Here is a 19,224-nt window from a genome sequence, read left to right as displayed (position 1 = left end):
AAGTCATACTGACTCGTATATTGTTAGTGAAAATATCTTGAAGATAGTCAAATTTATCCAGTATTTCCTATTATCAGGTTGCAATTAACCAAATGTATGATTATCAAACCTATTTGTAGAAGTTTTTGCTTTTACTTTTAGGCTTGAAATTGGCAGAGAATTTAGCTAATTTCAAGCATTTACTTCTAGAAAGAAGCAAAAATGTTCTGCGTCTTATGTAGAATAAGAACATTTAAAGCTTGAAATGTGTAAAATTGTCTAAAAACAGTCTGAATAATCTTAGATATGATGTATAATAATCTCATAATAGGAATTATTACATATTTTTTCCCATATTCAAGATATCTCCACTTACTAATATATCTTTTTTCTTTTTTTCTTTTTTTTTTTTGCAGTGTGAAAACATCATCATATTCATATTAAAATCTGAAGCTCTCTGCTCGCTGTTGATTTTAATGTTACTGTATAAACTCTATAGGCCAGAGGACTCTTATCAGTGATTTTCTTTCTTCTTCAGAACTGATTCATCCAAGGGAGGAGTCTGACAGTCTGACAGGGTGTTTTGAGAGACAGAGACCACATTCTTCATTGAAGAATTTAAAAAATTTGAACCTGAAAAAGAAAGAGAGAATTCAACACAGAACAGCACCTTTAGTGTAAACAAATGCAGGTAGGAGCCATTAAAGGAATCTGCACTGACATATGAGTTGTAAGGGAATTCTCACAGGCGTGTATTTGCAGGCCTCATGCATGGTCCTGATGAGTGATGAGCACATGGCAAGGAGATAACACTTTAGCGAAAGTCTTGAAGGTGCACCCACTAGTGGCTGGTTTCTGTTGGAAGAACTGGCATTTGGCATTACGTCATACAGCTGTGCTACAGACCGTGACAGAGAAGTCAGCCTTCCTCTTAGAGCTTCCTCTTATAAAATATAAAATATAAATATCCTCCTCCAAATCTCTCGAGACCATTACTACAATTTAAAAGAAATCATTATCCTGATTTCTGCTGCTCTCAATTCTCTGGTTTATCTTTATAAACTTGTAAAGGAGTGTAAAAAATTGTATCTAACAAACACTGTAGCTTTTCTAAGATTTTTGTTTTTTGTTCTTTTTTTAAATTGAAAATAAATTTGTTTACCTCCGAAATCAGTTATATCATGCAACAGTCCTAAACTGGGTCAATTTTGCCAAGGCCAAGAATATTAGGTAAAGAATATTGCTCTATTTTAGACCTGAATATGAACAATTTTGGTTTATAAATGTAGGAATTGGAAGATTTTTTTTAACTTTCAGGTGTAATGTTTTATCCTTTTTCACTCATAATATTCCTACAGGTGGACCATCCATTAATTTTTTTAATATAAGAGATATTTATAAAAAGTTATAATTCATATGACATTGTAATATGTCATATGTAATATTAAATAACGTATTGTTTTAAATAAATTGTGCAAGTATTTCTTGTCCATTAATTACAACTACTGTAATCACTGTATTTATCTATTACTGAAATACACTGCAGCTTCTTTTTGCATATTTAATGCATGAGCATCTTTGTCCTGTCTTCATTATCATGTAATGCATTTTGAAGTTTTATTAATAAAACACAATAAGTGTCTGTGTCTTTTTTAAAGCTGAAATAGCTGGATGTTTGTTCTATCCAGCCATGGGTGAACATGATGAATATTATGCTTGACATTCTGAAGCAAATTTTAAGGTCACTAAGATAATCCTGTTCAGATGTCTTAGACACTAAGACCACACTGAAGTCAAGGGTAAGGACAGTTTTGGGAGAATCTTTTCCTAGAACAGCTAACATTCCAGCTCACCTCATCATAAAAAAAAGCCTTCATGTGTTGTTTGAGGGTGTTTTTGGATAGTTAAGGGTAAACACTCAGTTGTATGTTCTGCACTGAACCCTTTACATTTCACATTCGGACATGAATCGTCTTTGGCCACTGAGTGTTGTCAAATCAAGATATTAAAATATAGAGCATCTGTAAATAATCAATCTCTTTACATTAGACTAAGTTTGCCCTTGATAAAGAGAAAAGCAAAGCACATAGCATTAATCACGCTGTAGTTACTGGACTCACCACATGACGGAGCCCTAAGCCTTAAGAAAAATATAATACAGCTCACAATGCAAACTAGATTATGTCATATTAAAGGTAGGGACAGTTGATTTATTTATTTTTTTTTTTGGGTCTAGTTTGGCAGCAATCAAGAACCCCATGCTGTGGGGTTTCCTCGATGATCGCGACAAACGATGATCACAGGGGGCACGGTGGTGTAGTGGTTAGCACGTTTGCCTCGACCCTACAGAGTTGGGGCTTCGTGTGCGTGGAGTTTGCATGTTCTCCCCGTGCTTTGGGGGTTTCCTCCGGGTATTCCGGTTTCCTCCCCCAGTCCAAAGACATGCGTTTTAGGCTGATTGTTATCTCTAAATTGTCTGTAGTGTGTGTGTGTGTGTGTGTGATTGGCACCCCATCCAGGGTGTCCCCTGCCTTGTGCCCCGAGTCCCCTGAGATAGGCCCCAGGCTCCCCGTGACCCTGTGTAGGATAAGCAGCACAGAAAATGGATGGATGGAGGATGATCACAAACATCAACCAAAATCAGTGCTTGCCTGACAATCAAAATGTGCTCCATTGAGTCAAGAGAAGGAGTCAAGTAGTGAACAATCAGCACTTTGCCCATTGTGTTAAAGTGTCACTTTAAATCGACTAAATGTCACTTGATGACTTGTTACTCAGCTGCATTGCTTGTCACCTAGCATAACAGCTCTACATATACACAACACAATGTGATGAACTGAGTTAACACCATAATGAACAAGTGTAATTTTTTTTTTTGCAAGACCTTTATGGAAATTCAAGCACATTTTCCAGCTAAGGTTTCCATTTGTACCCACTGTTTTGATTCAATCTGTATTAATATCATTGAATTACAGTTCCAGGAATGGAGTTTAGCCAGGTTGTAATTTAGTAACAGTGGGGTAGAAATCACAGCCCATGATTTTCAAAGATATTATATGTTCTTTTTATTAAGTTCTTATACACTCACTGGCCACTTTAATAGGAATACCTGTACACCTACTCATTTATGCAATTATCCAATCAGACAATCATGTGGCAGCAGCACAATATAAAAAATCTTGGAGATGCCATTAATATTCACATCAAAAGGCTGGAAAAAGACCAGGAGATGTTTTGCTCAATCCAGTTTTGCCCAAAACTGTCCTGTTTCTGTGATCCTTACCCACTGTAGCTGCAGACAGCATTGGAACCGGATGTGGTCTTCTGCTGCTGTAGCACATCTGCCTCAAGACTTGATGTTTCGATCGTTCTGAGATGCTATTCTGCTCACCACTGTTGTAAAGAGTGGTGGTCCATAGTGGTTCCTATTCCTATCCTCCCCTGACCTCTCTCACTGGATATTTTTTGTTTTACAGACTATTCTGTGTAAACTCTAGAGACTGTTGTGTATGAAACTCCCAAGAGATCAGCAGTTTCTGAAATATTCAAACCAGCCCATCTGGCACCAACAACCATGCCACGGTCAGTCACTGGGATCACATTCCCCCCTCCCTTCTGACCTCACTAACTCAAAAACAAGCATAAATTATGTAAACTTGGACCTAATCAGTGGGAAGTTCAGGAATAGAAAGCTATGATGTTACAAAAGGTTTGAAAATCCCCTGGTCTGTTGTATGCAATGAAGTTCTTACTTACATGTTTCCTAAATAATCTACATGTGTCTATTACCATTGTAACATTATCATTATATATATATGTTGCATATACATCAAAATGCCAATACACACTTTTTTTAAATCAAAAGAGCATAAAGTTTAGGCCATCTCTTCTTCACCAAGGTCGGTATATCTTTAATAGGGCATTTTCTTTAATGAGGAAGGAACCAGCCTACTTCCTTTCACACTATAACTGTAAAAACATTTCTGCTGCAGAGTTTATTTAGAAAATCTGTGATATTTGTTGGAGTAGGAGATTGCATGCATGTTGGTTGTCTGCCTGTGATCACACTTGTGTCACTTATGCCTTATGCCTGCTGTTGCAGCATGTGTGTGTGTGTGGGCATTTGTGTTTTCACTAGAGTGACATCAGCACTGACGCACTTCCACAGCGCTGTGCTGATTGGAGGAGACTCGGTGACTGTTTCCTGGTCGACCAGGGTTTTCCTCTCTGTCAGTGCGTTACCATGCCAACGCTCATTCATACAGATGGCTGGAGTGATGATGTGAAATGTCCTGCACTGCTGCTGCACAATAAGCGTGCTAACAGGTTCCTTTATTTTCAGCCACAGCTAACAGTGGAGGAAATTTCACGTGAATGCTCCTCATATGCAATATCAAAATAACCCACGTTATTTGCAGAATCTGTTGAAATGCAACTCCTCCAGCATTTCACTGGCTTTACAGCTATCTCATGTTCACAGTCTATCACCTGTTGCTCAGTGATCATGTGACTTATGCTTGTTAATAATAAAAAAAAAAAAAGTCAGCTGATAATCATGAGGTCGAAGTTCATCTCTGCAGGTCTCTGTTAGAAGGCATCAGCCCAGCTGGGAGTGAGGTGCGCTGTGTAAAGTTTCCGGTGATCTTTTTGACATGATTTAGTTTAAAGTTATTGAGACAATGAAAAGCACAATGGACAGCTTTCTAGAAAGCTGTCTATTGTCTATGGCCAAAAGTATGTGGACACCTCACCATCACACCCACAAAGTTGGAAGCACACAATTGTCTAGAATGTACTTGTATGCTGTAACATTACAAATTCCCTTCACTGGAACTAAGAGGCCCAAACCTGTTCCAGCATGACAATGCCCCTGTGCACAAAGCGAGCTCCATGTAGACATGGTGTGTGAAGGTTGGAGTGGAAGAACTCGAGTGTCCTGCACAGAGCCCTGACCTCAACCCCACTGTACACCTTTGGGATGAACTGGAACACCGACTGCACCCCAGACCTCCTCACACAACATCAGCGCCTGACCTCACTAATGCTCTTGTAGCTGAATGAACACAAATCCCCACAACCACGCTCCAACATCTAGTGGAAAGCCTTCCCAGAAGAGTGGAGGTAAAGGAAGGGGGGAGTAAATCTGGAAGGGATAATTCACTCACTCACTCACTCAATTCCAATATCCGCTTTATTCCTGATCAGGGTTACGGTGAATCCTGGGAACACTGGGCGTGAGGTGGGAATACACCTGTGTATCAAAGGGCACCATTTACACACACCTTCACACACTTATTCACACCTAGGGTCAAGTCATTGTAGCCAATTCACCAGTTGGGAGGTTGGAGGAAACCAGAGAACCCTGAGGAAACCCACACGGACACAGGGGGAACATGCATGTATTATTATTATTCCTCTAATTGTGTGTGTGTGTGTGTGTGAGAGAGAGAGAAATTTAGATAGAGAGATTCAGTAGTCCTACATACAGTAACAAATGAAGACATTACTGTCAGAGTTTTTATGTTCAGGGGTTTTAAAGGGTTTTTATGTGCACTATTTAACACATTCCAGGTATTTTGGGTAACTGAGCCAATATGGCTGCCGCATACTGCTGCTATTTATTGCCAAAGCTGTGATAGTGTACGAGTTCACCGTGTTATTTTATTGATAGGAGCCGATCATGTTCCTGACGACGCCACCGTTCAAAAATTTAACCTGGTCACGTGGTTCTGGGCGTGTCTAAGAGACGCGTGACTCAGCGTGATTGACAGGTTCCAGGGCGTTGAGGCGAGGCAGGGTCACGCGCTCGTCATGCAAATAAGGCGCGCTGCAGCTCAGCGGGCGCCCATGTGGACGGACACCACGCCGTGTTGTTCTGCACGCTGATTGGCTGTCTCGGTATGACGCATTTTAATCATATGCAAATGAGGCGCGGCTTGGAAGAACGTCTGTAAAACATGGAACTGGAATTCAGGATCGACTTATTCGACTTATTAAAAAAAAAAAAAAAAGAAAAGAAAGGGGTTCCACTTTTAGAAATAAAGGTTCTCCAGAGCCTTGTTGTTATTATTATTATTATTATTATTATTATTATTATTATTATTATTATTATTGTTGTTGTTGTTGTTGTTGTTGTTGGTGGTGGTGGTGGTGGTGGTGGTATTATTATTATTATTATTGTTGTTGTTGGTGGTGGTGGTGGTGGTGGTATTATTATTATTATTATTGTTGTTGTTGTTGTTGTTGGTGGTGGTGGTATTATTATTATTATTATTATTATTATAGTAAGCTTGGGTTAATGTCTGGGTAGAGTTTAGCACGTTCTGTCTGTGTTCTTATGGATTTCCTGCAGGTTCTCTGGTTTCCTCCTATCTCCCAAAAACATGCAGATAGGCAGACTGGCTATGATGAAGTACCCTAGGTGTGAATGTGTGTGTTGCATGATGCCCTGAGGTGGACTAGGCACTCCTATCCCGGGTGAGATCTCCTGCCTTGCACCCACTTGTTGCTGGGTTTGGCTCCAGATCCAAAGCGACCCTGAACAGCATAGAGCAGTTACTAAAGATGAATGAATGATTATATTTATTTTCTTATAGTTATTAACCCATCACATTTCAATGGATTTATTTCAAACCTCAATAACTCAAAAACAAAATGGTCTATAAATAGTCAGCTTGTGTTAGTGGAAAGTTCAGGAAAAACACACTCTCTGGCTCATTACCAGGAATCATCGTCTGCACTCGTGAAGTGACCGATAGCGCCGGATCATAATGACTAACATGCATATATAACCGTTAAAAAGTAGTCGCTCTCAAACATCACCAGCCCTGCGCCGCATGCAGTCTACAGTGCCTGAAAAAGGAGCCGTGGAAGTCGGCACTTTAGCCAACTTTGGAACTCTATTTCCGGTTAAAATTACACCTCAGGCCCTGCTGTGGAGCTCCCGAGATCAGAGACTTTGTTTATTCAAGCAAATCCTTAGAAGAATTTATAAATTTATTTATTTATTTGTATGATATGGTGAACCTGTAGTACATTTTGTTTACAATATTCAAGCTCTGTTCGAGCCAGTGTTTTACACAGACAAATTGTTTTGCATTGTTTATGATTCAGAAATAGCCTTTTTAATCATCATTTTTCTTCATTAAAATTTTGTTCAAAATATTCCAAGAGTTGAAGTGAATCGAATTGTGAAGCGAGTCTCGTGAATGGAATCGAATTGTGATAGGAGTGTATCGTTACACCTTTAATAATTATATCATTAAGCACCACATTCGTGTGTGAAGAAATATTATTTGTATAGAATACAAAATATAAAAGCATAAACCAAAAGTTTTTTTTTTTTTTGTACAATAATGGATCTTTTTATGTCTTTCAGACATCTCTGACTCCTGATCCGGAATTATAGCCTTGTTTTCTAGAACCGGTAGTATTTAGGGGCGGGGCTTGGCGTAAGGAGGCGTGGCCTGTTCGCTATGCCGCCTTCCACTGTGTTGTGTTTTCTGTTACTCGCATCGCCATCTTGTTGCAAGTCAAGTAATGCACGTCTGAGGAATTTTCGGAAGAACTGGAGAGATTTTTTGAATGTAACTGTAATCGTTAAATAAGTGTTAAAGCTTAGTGTGCGTGAACAATCCGGTCATCCTGCAAACACGCAACTTGCAGTGTGTGTGCGTGTATGTGTGTGAGTGTGTATGCGTGTGTGTGTGTGCGTGTTTTAAAGACACTGTATCCGCTCGGTGTACGAAATGAGTATTGATACACTGCTGGAGGCGGCTAGATATCTGGAGTGGCAAGCCCAGCAACAACAGATTACACGTGGTAAGGTGGAGGGGTGTGAGTGGGGGGTGAGTGGGGGTAATTGGGGGGGTGTGAGTGGGGGGTTAGTGGGGTGAGTGGGGGTAAGTGGGTGGGTTTGTTCATTGTATGGACAGATTATAACGTGTGTATGCATTTCAGTGTGCAGTGTGTGTAATGCATGCTGCAGCACTTGCAAATGTCTTGCAGCTTGTTAATGTTCTCCACAGCACCCAGTGTAACAGATCTGTGAATGCTCATCGTGTCACAGTGTCATTGTGCTGTTGCAGACGTTTCTTTGTGTCATTTCTTTGATGTAGTTGTTGTTGTTGTTGTTGTTGTTGTAGTATTTGATTTTATTCCGCGCGAGCGTTTCGCTTTGCTCGGTTTCCGGGTTAAATCCGTGCTATATTTAGTTGGCGACTCCGCGCGCGCAGTCCCGCCGTAGTGGGTGGGTGAAAACACACACACACACACACACACACACACAGAGTCTGTCTGTCTCTCTCTCTCTCTCTCTCTCTCGGTGTCTCTGTCACGCGCGCGCGCACACGCACGCACTTTAATATCTCTATAGGAAATTGTCTTGCGCTGTGGCGCGCGCGCTCACTTTTATTTATTTATTTGTTTATAAATTATTATTCTGAATATTTGTTAGATTCCTGAATTAAAAACTAACCTTACTATCAGACCACCTTTTTTTTTTTAGGTTAAGTAAGGGCATGTCGTAATGCTTGTGCGTTGGGCGGTGGCGACTGTGTGTGTGAGTGTGTGTGTGTGAGAGTGTGTGAGTGTGTGTGTGTGTTTACAGCATGACATTGCCGCGTGACTTTTCTCTTTACTTCCTACTTCATGATTGTGTATCTCAGTGGGCTTTTGCCTTATAAGACCTCCTCGGTTATATATGCAGAGATCAAGTGTGTGTGTGTGTGTGTGTGTGTGTTTTATCGCAACAATCTGGGAGTAGGTTTTTTTTTTTCCGTTTTTTTTTTTTTTTCCTGCTGGAGATGACGTGTCACTCGGTCCACACCCCCGGTGGATAGCGCGTGCTGAAGGACCGCCCCTCGCGACCACGTGCGCACTAAACAGGCCCCGCCCCCTTTCCTTACGCGTGGGACCGCCCACCGCGGGTCACGACGTGGGGAAGTAGGGCAACTCCCTCCCTCTTTCCAGACTCGTCTGTCTAAGGCACACGTTATATAATGTGTTGTTTGCGGATTTTTTTTCTTTTCCTGCATAGTGAAAGAGTGCATGTGGAACTATAAACTGTAATTTTCTTTTTTTTTCTTCTATCGAAATGCAAATCTCTAAGGGCATCTTATAAATGAGTTTGCAAACGTGTAACTATCTGTTCCAAGCAACACAGTCATCAAAAACAACAACAACAACAACAACAATAAAAATCTGCACTATTATCTGTGCTACTTGTGTAACTACCTGGAACACAGCGCACTTCTATTTGTTCAGTGCCCAGGATGCACTTTGCCTATTCTGTATAACGCGGCGTTATTTCCATACACGCATTAACTTAATTTCATTATGCTTGCAGGATGACAGTAAAGCTATTCTTATTTATTTATTTATTTATTTACTTACGTACTTACTTACTTGAATAGCAGTTATCATTTTGAGTCAGTGCAGTACATAAAAAAATAAAACCAAGACCGAGTATAAAACAATCAGTGATACCTAGCTCATAACGATTAAAAAAATTAAAAGTTAAGTAAAAAAAAACATTGAATCACAGTGAAGGAAAATGGTAAACTATAAAACACTGGTACAGTAATCATAAGTAGAATTAATAAAACAAACCACAATTAGTAAAACAATCTAAAGTTACGCCAGTTTGAACAGGTATTTTATTTATTTATTTATTTTTAAAGCCAGGATTTAAAACGTTTGCGTTTGTAATATCATGTAATACAGAGTGTCTGAAAAGTCAGGATCCCATGAGAGTAAAACTAAGTATACTTAATTTTGAATTTATTATTCACAGCATATGCTGTACATGTTTCTGAATATGTTTTGCTCAAGACATTCAGATCGAAGTATTTTGATCAAAGTGTTTTCATCAGTTCCTGACTTTTCGGACACACTGTATACGCTATTGCAGAGTTGGATAATTTATATAACAGCTGTCTCCTCTAAAAAATGACCAAGCATTTATCTTCATACTCCTAAACATGTACAGACAGACTGATTTCTGTACATCCAGCAGGAAGTGTGTATAGTATATAATGTTCCCATTTATTATGTGCCCAGTCTGAATCGTTTCAAGTTCAAGTTTTGCCGTGGACGTAGTTGAGATTTTGTTCAAATCCTTTTTGGTAGAGGCCTATGCCCAGAAAGCAGCAAATACCATATTTAAGGAGTTAATGAAGTTACATTATATGGTCAAAAGTTTGTGGACAAATGACCATCACACTCCTGTTCTTGTTGAACATCCCGTTCCAGATTTATTCCCCCTTTGCTCTTATAATAACGTCGTCTCTTCTGCGAAGGCTTTCCACTAGATTTTGGAGCGTGACTGTGAGATTTGTGTTCATTCAGCTACAAGAGCATTAGTGAGATCAGGTGCTGATGTCTGGGGTGCAGTCGGTGTTCCAGTTCATCCCAAAGGTGTTCAGTGGGGTTGAGGTCAGGGCTCTGTGCAGGACACTCGAGTTCTTCTACTCCAACCTTCACACACCATGTCTTCATGGAGCTCGCTTTGTGCACAGGGGCATTGTCATGCTGGAACAGGTTTGGGCCTCTTAGTTCCAGCGAAGGGAAATTGTAATGTTACAGCATACTAAGGTATCCTATACAATTGTGTGCGTCCAACTTTGTGGCAACAGTTTGGGGAAGAACTGCATATGAGCGTGATAGTCAGGTGTCCATGTTACCTTTTTCCATATAGTGTACTTCTTTGGGTTCTTGGTGGTGTGAAATCATTAAACAGAAATGCCTCGTACACAAAAAAGTTGAATGTAGTTGTACTTTAACCAGAGAAAAGTTTATGCTTACGTGTTGTTGTATAATATATTTTACATGCTGATAGAAGTTTGAACTGATTTCTCTTTGTCCCATAATGCAGCTTATTAGAATGCATAATGGTCTCTTCCTGCCGAGTTTGTTCTCTGAGAAACCCTCCAGGGATTTGAATGTTTTAAGCAATAGATGGGCAAAGCCATTTGTTGTCCTTTTTCCCATGGTGATTTCTGGGGAAATGGCATCGGCGTACAGTTACTGAAGAGGCGTACCAAGCCATGAACCATATCAGATTTGGGGTTGTGTGAGCCTTTTGTGGTTTAATGTGCATTTTAGCATTTATTGACATTTTGCAGAAAAGCATAGGAAATAATCGTGTGTTTTAATTGTCTTCTACTAAAAGTGCACACAAATAACAATGGACAAGATAATGGTATTTAAGATCAGCCTGAGAAATGAATAATCAGTGGTATTGTATGTGGTACTTTAAGAGGTACACTGTGTGAATCTGTGCCTGTACAAGCTTGCGTGGGTTCCTCGCTTTGTTTGTGCTCCAGACCGCATGTGTGAGTAATTGCATGCGCTTTGGAGAAGGAGGGAGGGAGGGAGCTTAAATGGCTGTGTCCTGTTGGCACGTTTTTTTTTCCTGACTCACAGTAGTCTATGTAATCTTTATAAGGAAACTAGGCACTGCTATGCCAGAAACACATGTCCAGTAAGAGCTGTGTTGTCCTCTACAGTGTTTGTTCTATTGCTCACAACACTGTCCATCTGTTAACGTCTTATTCAAGAGTCTCGAGCTTTCGTTCTCTTAGACCTCATTAACGGAAGAACTGTCTGAGCGATATAGTAGCTGTACGCACTGCTGTTTTAATGATTGTTAGCTTAAAAAAAGCCCCACATGATGGAAGATGTTTGCTCAATGGTGTAACTTTATTTGACGTGTAAACGAGGGAGTTTTCTCCCTTGTTTCTAGTGTACGTTCAAGTCTGTAAGCGTTTTCTCAGTTTTTAATTTGCTCAGCGTGCAGCTTGCATCCCCAAAGCCTTGTTCTTGTGAAACCGAGATGCACGGGGTGGGGGGGAGAGAGTCGTGTTTTGGGTACCCGCCTGGTACCAGCCTAATTTGACGTTCAAGGATTCCCACGTGCCTCTGTGTTGGTCTCTTTGCATCCATGGCAACCGTCACCTCGCACGCTCGACCGCATTAGCAACTCCCTTTTTTTGAGCGGGACGCAGCTTAGGCACTGCAGCAGCGGATCACAGCTCGTGTCTCATAGTGCTAATGACATCAGCTGAAATGTGCTTTGGGCAGCTCGCAAATCCCCTCCCCCTTCTCCTATTAAAATCCAACCTGCAGAACAAAAGCAGAGACCCTCAGCCATTGGTTAATACCTACTCTACAGCTCCGTCTGTCAATCACCACAAACCGACCAATCGAAGAGTCTGCAGACGAGACGCAGCCTCAGATTCCCCCTGTTTCCTCTGCATGCTGCTGAATGATATCAGGACTCCGGTGCTGGTTTCTGGGTCAGACACCTCCCAAGGCTTTTCTCCTAAGCCTGGATTATGCTTTGTCAGAAGTGCTTCTGAGAAGAACTTCTGAAAGCCTGGAATGTTCGTGATTTTTTTTTTTTAAGAACAGCAGGCAGTTCCTAGCCGTTGATTGCTGTCCATTAAACAGGTGATGCAGGGTAAACAGGAAGCACACACTCCATTGTTAAGTAAAAATGGTGGCACACTTCAATGCAGACAAGGATGTTGAAGTTATTAGTGCATATACTGCCATTAGCTAAGCTACGAATTAGTGTAAAAAAAAAACAACCCCTTAATGTCGACTTCACAGGAAACAGCTCCACTGCATTGATTTCAAAGTAAACAAAGCAGCTCCAGGCAAATGATATGAAATGAATAACTTGACAAATTAAAAATATATATTGTAGACTATGTTAGGAAAAAGAAAAGTGCCTCTGTATTCTCGATTCTGATTAGTCAGAAGGTGTTGATTAATTTTCTATAGCAGTAGGTCTGACAGTAATGCTGGCTATAACGAAAAGTACAGGTTTATATTAACGCACTTGTTCTAATCTGTTACTGTTTCTGTATGAACAGCTCATTTACAGGGACTTCGCAATAAAACAAAGTGTTGTTATTTAACAAAAAACTGTATATTCATTGATATGGTGAAACTTTCTGTACGGAGATGTTTATTTAACATTTCTGGAAGGAGTCTCCAGTGTCGGCACTTTGTAACAGTAAGTTTTCACCCGAAAGGAAGCGTAAACCAGCCTTTAACTGACTCTGTAAGCTTTAAATTCTCCAACCCTGAGCCAGGAAGCTTTCTATACAGCTCAGTGCTGACTGACGGGACCTGAGTTACCAGTTTCAAAGTTACACAATTATTGCGCTTTTGGTAGCGCAGAGGATTTGCTTGAGGTCCATGTGGGGAACTGGGTTTAAATGCCTGGCCTCAGTTGGTGTGGTGTGGTTTAGTCACACTAACTAGTCACAGCAGTAGCAAAAAGAAGGACTTGTTACATGTACTTGTTGTACATATATATATATATATATATGTATATATGTCACAGCAAAAACCCAGGTGAGGTGACATTTTACCAATATTCATCTATTTTGGTGACTCCGTGCCCACTGTAGCTTCACATTCTGTTCTGTCCTTGGTTGACAGGAGTCAAACCAATTGTGGTCCTCTGCTGTTGTAGCCCATCTGCCTTAAGGTTCGACTTGTGCGTTTTGAGATGCTTTTCTGCTCAACACAATTGTAGACAGTTGTTACTTGTGTTATCGTAGCCTTCCTATCAGCTCCAACCAATCTGGCCATTCTCCTCTGATCTCTCTTATCTCTTCCTTTACAAGTGAAGGAAATTATAGATGCATCTCTATGTTTTATCTCTTCACTCATCTGCATCAGTGTCATCCTCTATCTTTTCTCTCCTTCCAGAGGAGGATGAGCGACGACAGAAGACCCTCCTGTCTCGTGGAGCAGAACCCAAGCGTCCCGAAGTTGCTGCCACATCCATCCAGCCAGCGCAGGTCAACCACACGACCTGGGCTGACGAGGCACGAACAGAGCCTTACAACCACCAGCCACGCCCTCCAGCCCCAGCCCCAGCCCCTCCCCTGCCTCCACCAGTGCCCATCGCAGTCATCCCAATCCCTGTGGTTCCTGCTAACCCCGCAGCATCAGCGCTCCATACGGCCTCTCCCATTCCAGTGGTAACTCCTCTGGCTACAGCACTATCCCCTCCATGCGCTCCTATACTCAGCTCTGTAGTGAAGGACACACACTCTCCCCCGCAGCAGCAGCATCTTCAGCAGCTTCAGCATCGCCCCCTGGTCACCCACGTGAAGGCAGAAGGCAGCACCTTGCCTCAGTCAGGCACCAGTCCCAAGCAGCAGCCTCAGGCCCTGCTGCAGCCGTATCCAGCCCCTGTCATCACCCCCCAGCATGCCTTGCTGGCCCAGCCCACTCTCGCACAGCCTCAGAGTCATGTATCACAGCCGGTCCGGCCCAACGGCGCAGCTTTGGAGGACACCCGTGGTCTGGAGGGCAAGAGACGACCCGGAGGGTGAGTGAGGCTATTTTGTTCTTCACCTTTATACGGAATTCCATATATTTTGCTTCACCGGCAAGGCTAAGGTAGATAATAAGGCATAGAACATTGTGCAGTAAATGTGCAGTGTGCAGAAGGTTATCTGAGCTAAGGGATGTTATAAATATAGAACTTAAGAGTAACTTGGCTATATTGCTCATATGCAGCTCCAGTTCTAACCTAAATGCATCAACATTGTGCTTACAGAGCAGGAACCAGGGAGGTGCACAATAAGCTAGAAAAGAATAGGTGAGTTACTTCTACTTCTATATCTGTTCCACATATTCTGCCTGTGCTTTAAGTAATATTGCACTGACTTTTATAACAACTGGATCTAGTTGAGGGAATTAAATAGGTAAAGAAGTGGAAAAGATGTCGATATGTTTTCATTCATAAACTTCAAGGCTGTAGGAAAAGAACCTGTGTGAATGGAAATGTGACTTTTATGTTTTCACCTTGTTGTACAAACATGTATGAATACTTCAATAGATTCTACTGGTTATATGGGGTGAGGGTTCTTAACCATGCTACTGCTGTCAGGAAATGCTACAAAATAAGCCTTACATGAAGATGTTTACTCCAATTGTATTATAACCAGACCTGCCAAACGTTAGGAGCTCCACAGCTAAACATCAATGTATGGTAGTACGAGTTATCACTCAAAAATTACATCGAAAGAGCCATCTTTTTCTGTCCAGTAACACGAGACAAAAACTCAGATGAAAAATCAAGAAAACTCAGATCGAGTTTTCTTGATTGCCACTGCCAGCAAGCAGTTCCCGACTGCACAGCTAGTGATATTACACCCTCTCCTACTCTCCTTAAACGTGAAATGCTCGCAAATATTGGTATTGCTCACTTACTTGTCCTTTTTAGGTGATTTGTTCTGGACAATTAAATAACAATTTATTGTGAAAGTGGTGAATTATGAGCAGGGAAAAATAAATATCACACAAGCCTTACCCTTAGGGTCAGTAAATAAGCAACCAGATCATAGCCAACTCTCGAAACGGACATAATAAATGCTTGGGTAAAAGATATTCGTAAGTGCATGAAAAGCTAGAAAAGAAGAATAGAAAAGCTGTTACAGTGTTCAGGAGTAGCAGGTTGTTGTGATAGACCCCCTTTTCTGTATAATACTGTGTTGTCTGTCCTATAATGCTGCTACAGGAACTGTCAATTACATCAAAACCAAATCATTTATGACCTGCTCTATGTGTCTACTTTAGACGTGCGCACCTGAAGGAATGCTTTGAGACCCTCAAGAGGAACGTCCCGAACGTGGATGAGAAGAAGACCTCCAATCTGAGTGTGCTTCGAAGTGCCCTGCGCTACATCCAGGTACGTACTCGAAACTTTCCTGAAACCGAGAGTAGCTCAGTAATATGCATTAGTAGGTTTCAAGTACCCTAGATCAGTAGATCAATGATGCCGTCTCACAAAAGGTAAAAGACCTGCAAGAAGGAAACTGGATGGATTCAGTTGTTATGAACAAAATGGTGGACTTGAAAAGGGTTTCAAAGAGTGACAGCTTTAGAGAAGGTTTAATTGGTTTGCTGTGTAAGGATGAAATGTGTGTGGGCATGTTTTTGTATCTTAGTGGGAATCAGATGTTCTGACAAGGATAGGAACATCTGACAGTTTTGACCTTGTAGAGACATTTGTCTAGACCCCATTGGAGGGTCCTCAAAAGTATAGTATGATAATGTGCGTGTGTGTGTGTGTGCGCTTGCAGATTTTCATGACATTCTTTTGTGCAGTGGGCATGTTTGTGGTGCCATTTGATTAGCCACGGGCATGGACAGGATTGGATTAAGGAAGTTTGTTGTAAAAGTTAATGTTTAACACTGTGGGTGGGATGGTTATTCAGGGTCAGAGTGTTTGTGCTTTCCTGAAGCACCTGAAATGCCAGGGTTAAGGTTTTATGTCTAGCAAAAGCAAAAAGAAATCTAGATTAAATGAGAAAAATAATTAAACAAACATAGAGGACTGGAAACTCAGATATGTGTGTGTGTGTAGTTTTTTTTTTTTTTCCCTAAATGTGCTCCTTTCTCTTTCACTTTGTTCATAATGAACTGCGGGAGTGTGATTAAGCCAGTATCGCTCTCTGTTTCTCGTGTTCTCTCTCCCTTCCCACCCACACACACTCGCACAGCTTACGTGCTATTGGCAGGAAAGTGTCACAGGCATATGCCACAGTGCCCTGTTTTGATCCTCGCTGGGAGATCATGCTTAGTCATTATGTCCGTTTGTCCCTTCGTTCTTTTTTTTTTGGGGGGGCTTTTTATAATCTTAATATTGAAGTTCTGGGTCACACTGTATATGTTCAGAATGCTTTTAAAATTATTTGTAGATGCATATGAAGGTTAACTGTTACATTGGATTAGGTCTGTTAAATTCAAGTGATAGAGCAAAACTTCATGCAATCCCACAGGAAAAAAAAAAAGATATTTTATTTAACTGTTTATAGGATATTTTTAAACGTATTTATCATTATTATGCAATTTACTGAAGGAAAACATCATGTTCGTAGTGCAGGGAAATAGGCCATGCAGTGACACAATTACTTAGAATCCTCCTGTACTAACACCAAGCCTCCTGTTCCCCCCTCCTTCCTGTGAGGCCACGTGAGGCCTGAGCACATGGCGAGCGCGAGCCCGCTGATGTCAGCGGCAGCTCTAGACAGACTCCACCCCTCAATCCCTCTCCGCCCGTTTCGCTGCGAGTATGCCAGACTGTGTTTTGCTGCACACTGCTCTTCTGTAGCACATGCTTACTGGCGCGTTGACTCAAAGCTGCAGCCTCCTTAGGGGGAGTGAGAGCATGGAGAGACGAATCTGAAAAGAGAAAAGACAAGAGAAAGACTCTGTTTTACTTCTGTAGTAGGGTTGAGTCTTCATTTCTTCTACTTACTACGCAATTCCATTTAGCTAATCTTTTGTAGATGTGAATAGCAGGGGCATCCTAGATTCCCTGGTATCAATCCCACTGACGTCAACGAAACCTTTAATTATGCAAATCCCTCCTACAGACCACATGTTATCTGAAATGGTTCAGAGAAGTTTTTTGACAAATTGCAACATACTATTTTATTGCTGCTGTCAAACCTCTTCTCGGATTTGAGTCACCAATCTAGGAAGTAATTTTCCAAGATAATGATTCATATCTTGCCGTCTCACGCTCGCTTGCATTCTGTCTTACATTTAATTATCTTGTTATGAATCTGTTGGAAATGAGGGCAAACCCTGTGTCTGTGTAGCGAAGGAGAGAACACGAGGGGCGACTGTAATTACAGAGGAAGGGTGGAGGAGTGCTGGGGTGGGCGTCTGAGAGGTGTCAGAGTGGAACATGGCAGAGGTTGCACCATCCAATCGAGTCAGTTCTGCCATCATGGCTCCGCCTCCTTCTCTGTCGCCACGTTGCTCTCTTTCTCTTCCGTTGCCAGGGAGACTGCGGCGGGTTCCAGCTGTTGCCGTGGTGATATCCTGCGGGACCTGGCGATACTGTCTGCTCAGTAGCTGGAAGACAAAAGGCAGACCAGGTCGAAACTGACCTGAGATCAGTCAGCAGCAGCTCCATTACATACATGTACATGAGCACAAGGGTGCTGTCACATGACCTCCCATGATCCTCATTCACTTCCTGTTCAAAAGTCACTGACGTAGTCAGGGAAGGAGACGGTGCAATATTTGTAGAAATTTTTATACCAGTGTTTGTTTTATGAAATTGTGTTGAGCCATTTGTAAAATGTTTCACTTCCTTTTAATTCAGGGACAATAGTTTATTACAGGGGTATTTAATGAAAATTTGTTGTTGTTGTTGTTGGTCCAGTTTTGCAAAATTCTTAAATTTACATAAATTTACGTTTTAATGCTCAACCATTAATGACTAGTTCATGGCTATAAATAAGAGAAATAAATTCAAAGTGGTTGTTTTGTTTCACACTGGGGCTTCACATAACCACTTTTGACAGATGAAATACTTCGGAAACACACGGAAACATACTGTAGTTACTTTTGTTTTTTCAGGTTGACTGTCTGGCTGATGTCTTAAGAACAAGTGGTTTAATGTTTGTAGGATTTATATGGAATTATTATTGAAACCAGGAGATGATCTCATTTCATGAACTCAGATTTTGAGTGACCAGAAAGGTTTAAGATCACAGTAAGGTCAAATGTCTGAAATAGTTTTCTTCAATAGCTTTCTTCCTGTATATGAACTATATTTTAAGGGTATTTGAGGCGTACAGATTAGTAACAAGAAGGACTAGACTTGGTTGTCGGTGAAGGCATCACTATCTACGCTGCTGGCATCGAGTTTGCTTATATAAAGGTCCTGATAAGCAGCTAACGTGACTGAACTGCGACAACGTTTACTTTTTAATACGCTTTTTATGCTTAGCCATGAATAAGTAGTTCATGGCTATGAATAAGATTCATAAATTTCGAAGTGGTTATGTTTTGTTTCTCACTGGTGCTTGACATAAACATAACCACTTTTGACTAGCACAACAGACTCTGAACAGATGAACACTTGGGTTTTGAACTTGAAGTGGAAAATTAATTCCTTATTTTTTTTGTCAATCCATGGGATATTTTTTTATCGTTGACTTTTTGTTTTCCATACCAGCCATCTCAACACGTCACTGCTCAGAGGAGAGGGTAATAGGAATGAAAAATATACCTCGTGTCTGAACCAATGAACTGCTTTTAGCTAAATAATTGATACAGCTGCACTGGATAAACTGCAATAGAGGATCTGCTACAGAAGCTGCACTGTTTACAAAAAATGGGAGTAGCTGAACTGTGGACAGTTTCAGACATTCAGTGCTCTGCTACAGGTTTTTTTTTTTTTTTTTTTTCCATTTT

At 41.1% G+C, this 19,224-nt stretch overlaps 1 protein-coding gene across 2 annotated transcripts in view; it reads left to right on the top strand.

The window, feature by feature from the left end:
• Positions 1-7,453: 7,453 nt before the first annotated feature.
• mntb (MAX network transcriptional repressor b) overlaps positions 7,454-19,224 on the top strand; it is a 19,960-nt gene continuing 8,189 nt past the window's right edge. The window contains exons 1-4 of one of the 2 annotated variants that reach the window (XM_026938509.3): positions 7,454-7,800; positions 13,705-14,332; positions 14,564-14,605; positions 15,586-15,697. In XM_026938509.3, the coding sequence (XP_026794310.3) occupies positions 7,728-7,800; positions 13,705-14,332; positions 14,564-14,605; positions 15,586-15,697 (855 nt within the window). In that variant the 5' untranslated portion in view covers positions 7,454-7,727. The remainder of the gene's footprint in view (positions 7,801-13,704; positions 14,333-14,563; positions 14,606-15,585; positions 15,698-19,224) is intronic. The other variant, XM_026938510.3, reaches the window with a different exon arrangement.

Source organism: Pangasianodon hypophthalmus, chromosome 15 (assembly GCF_027358585.1).
Source record: "Pangasianodon hypophthalmus isolate fPanHyp1 chromosome 15, fPanHyp1.pri, whole genome shotgun sequence".
In the NCBI taxonomy this organism is placed as follows: Eukaryota; Metazoa; Chordata; class Actinopteri; order Siluriformes; family Pangasiidae; genus Pangasianodon; species Pangasianodon hypophthalmus.
The sequence above is the reverse complement of the archived record's forward strand: the minus strand, read 5'-3'. Positions and strand labels throughout refer to the sequence as shown.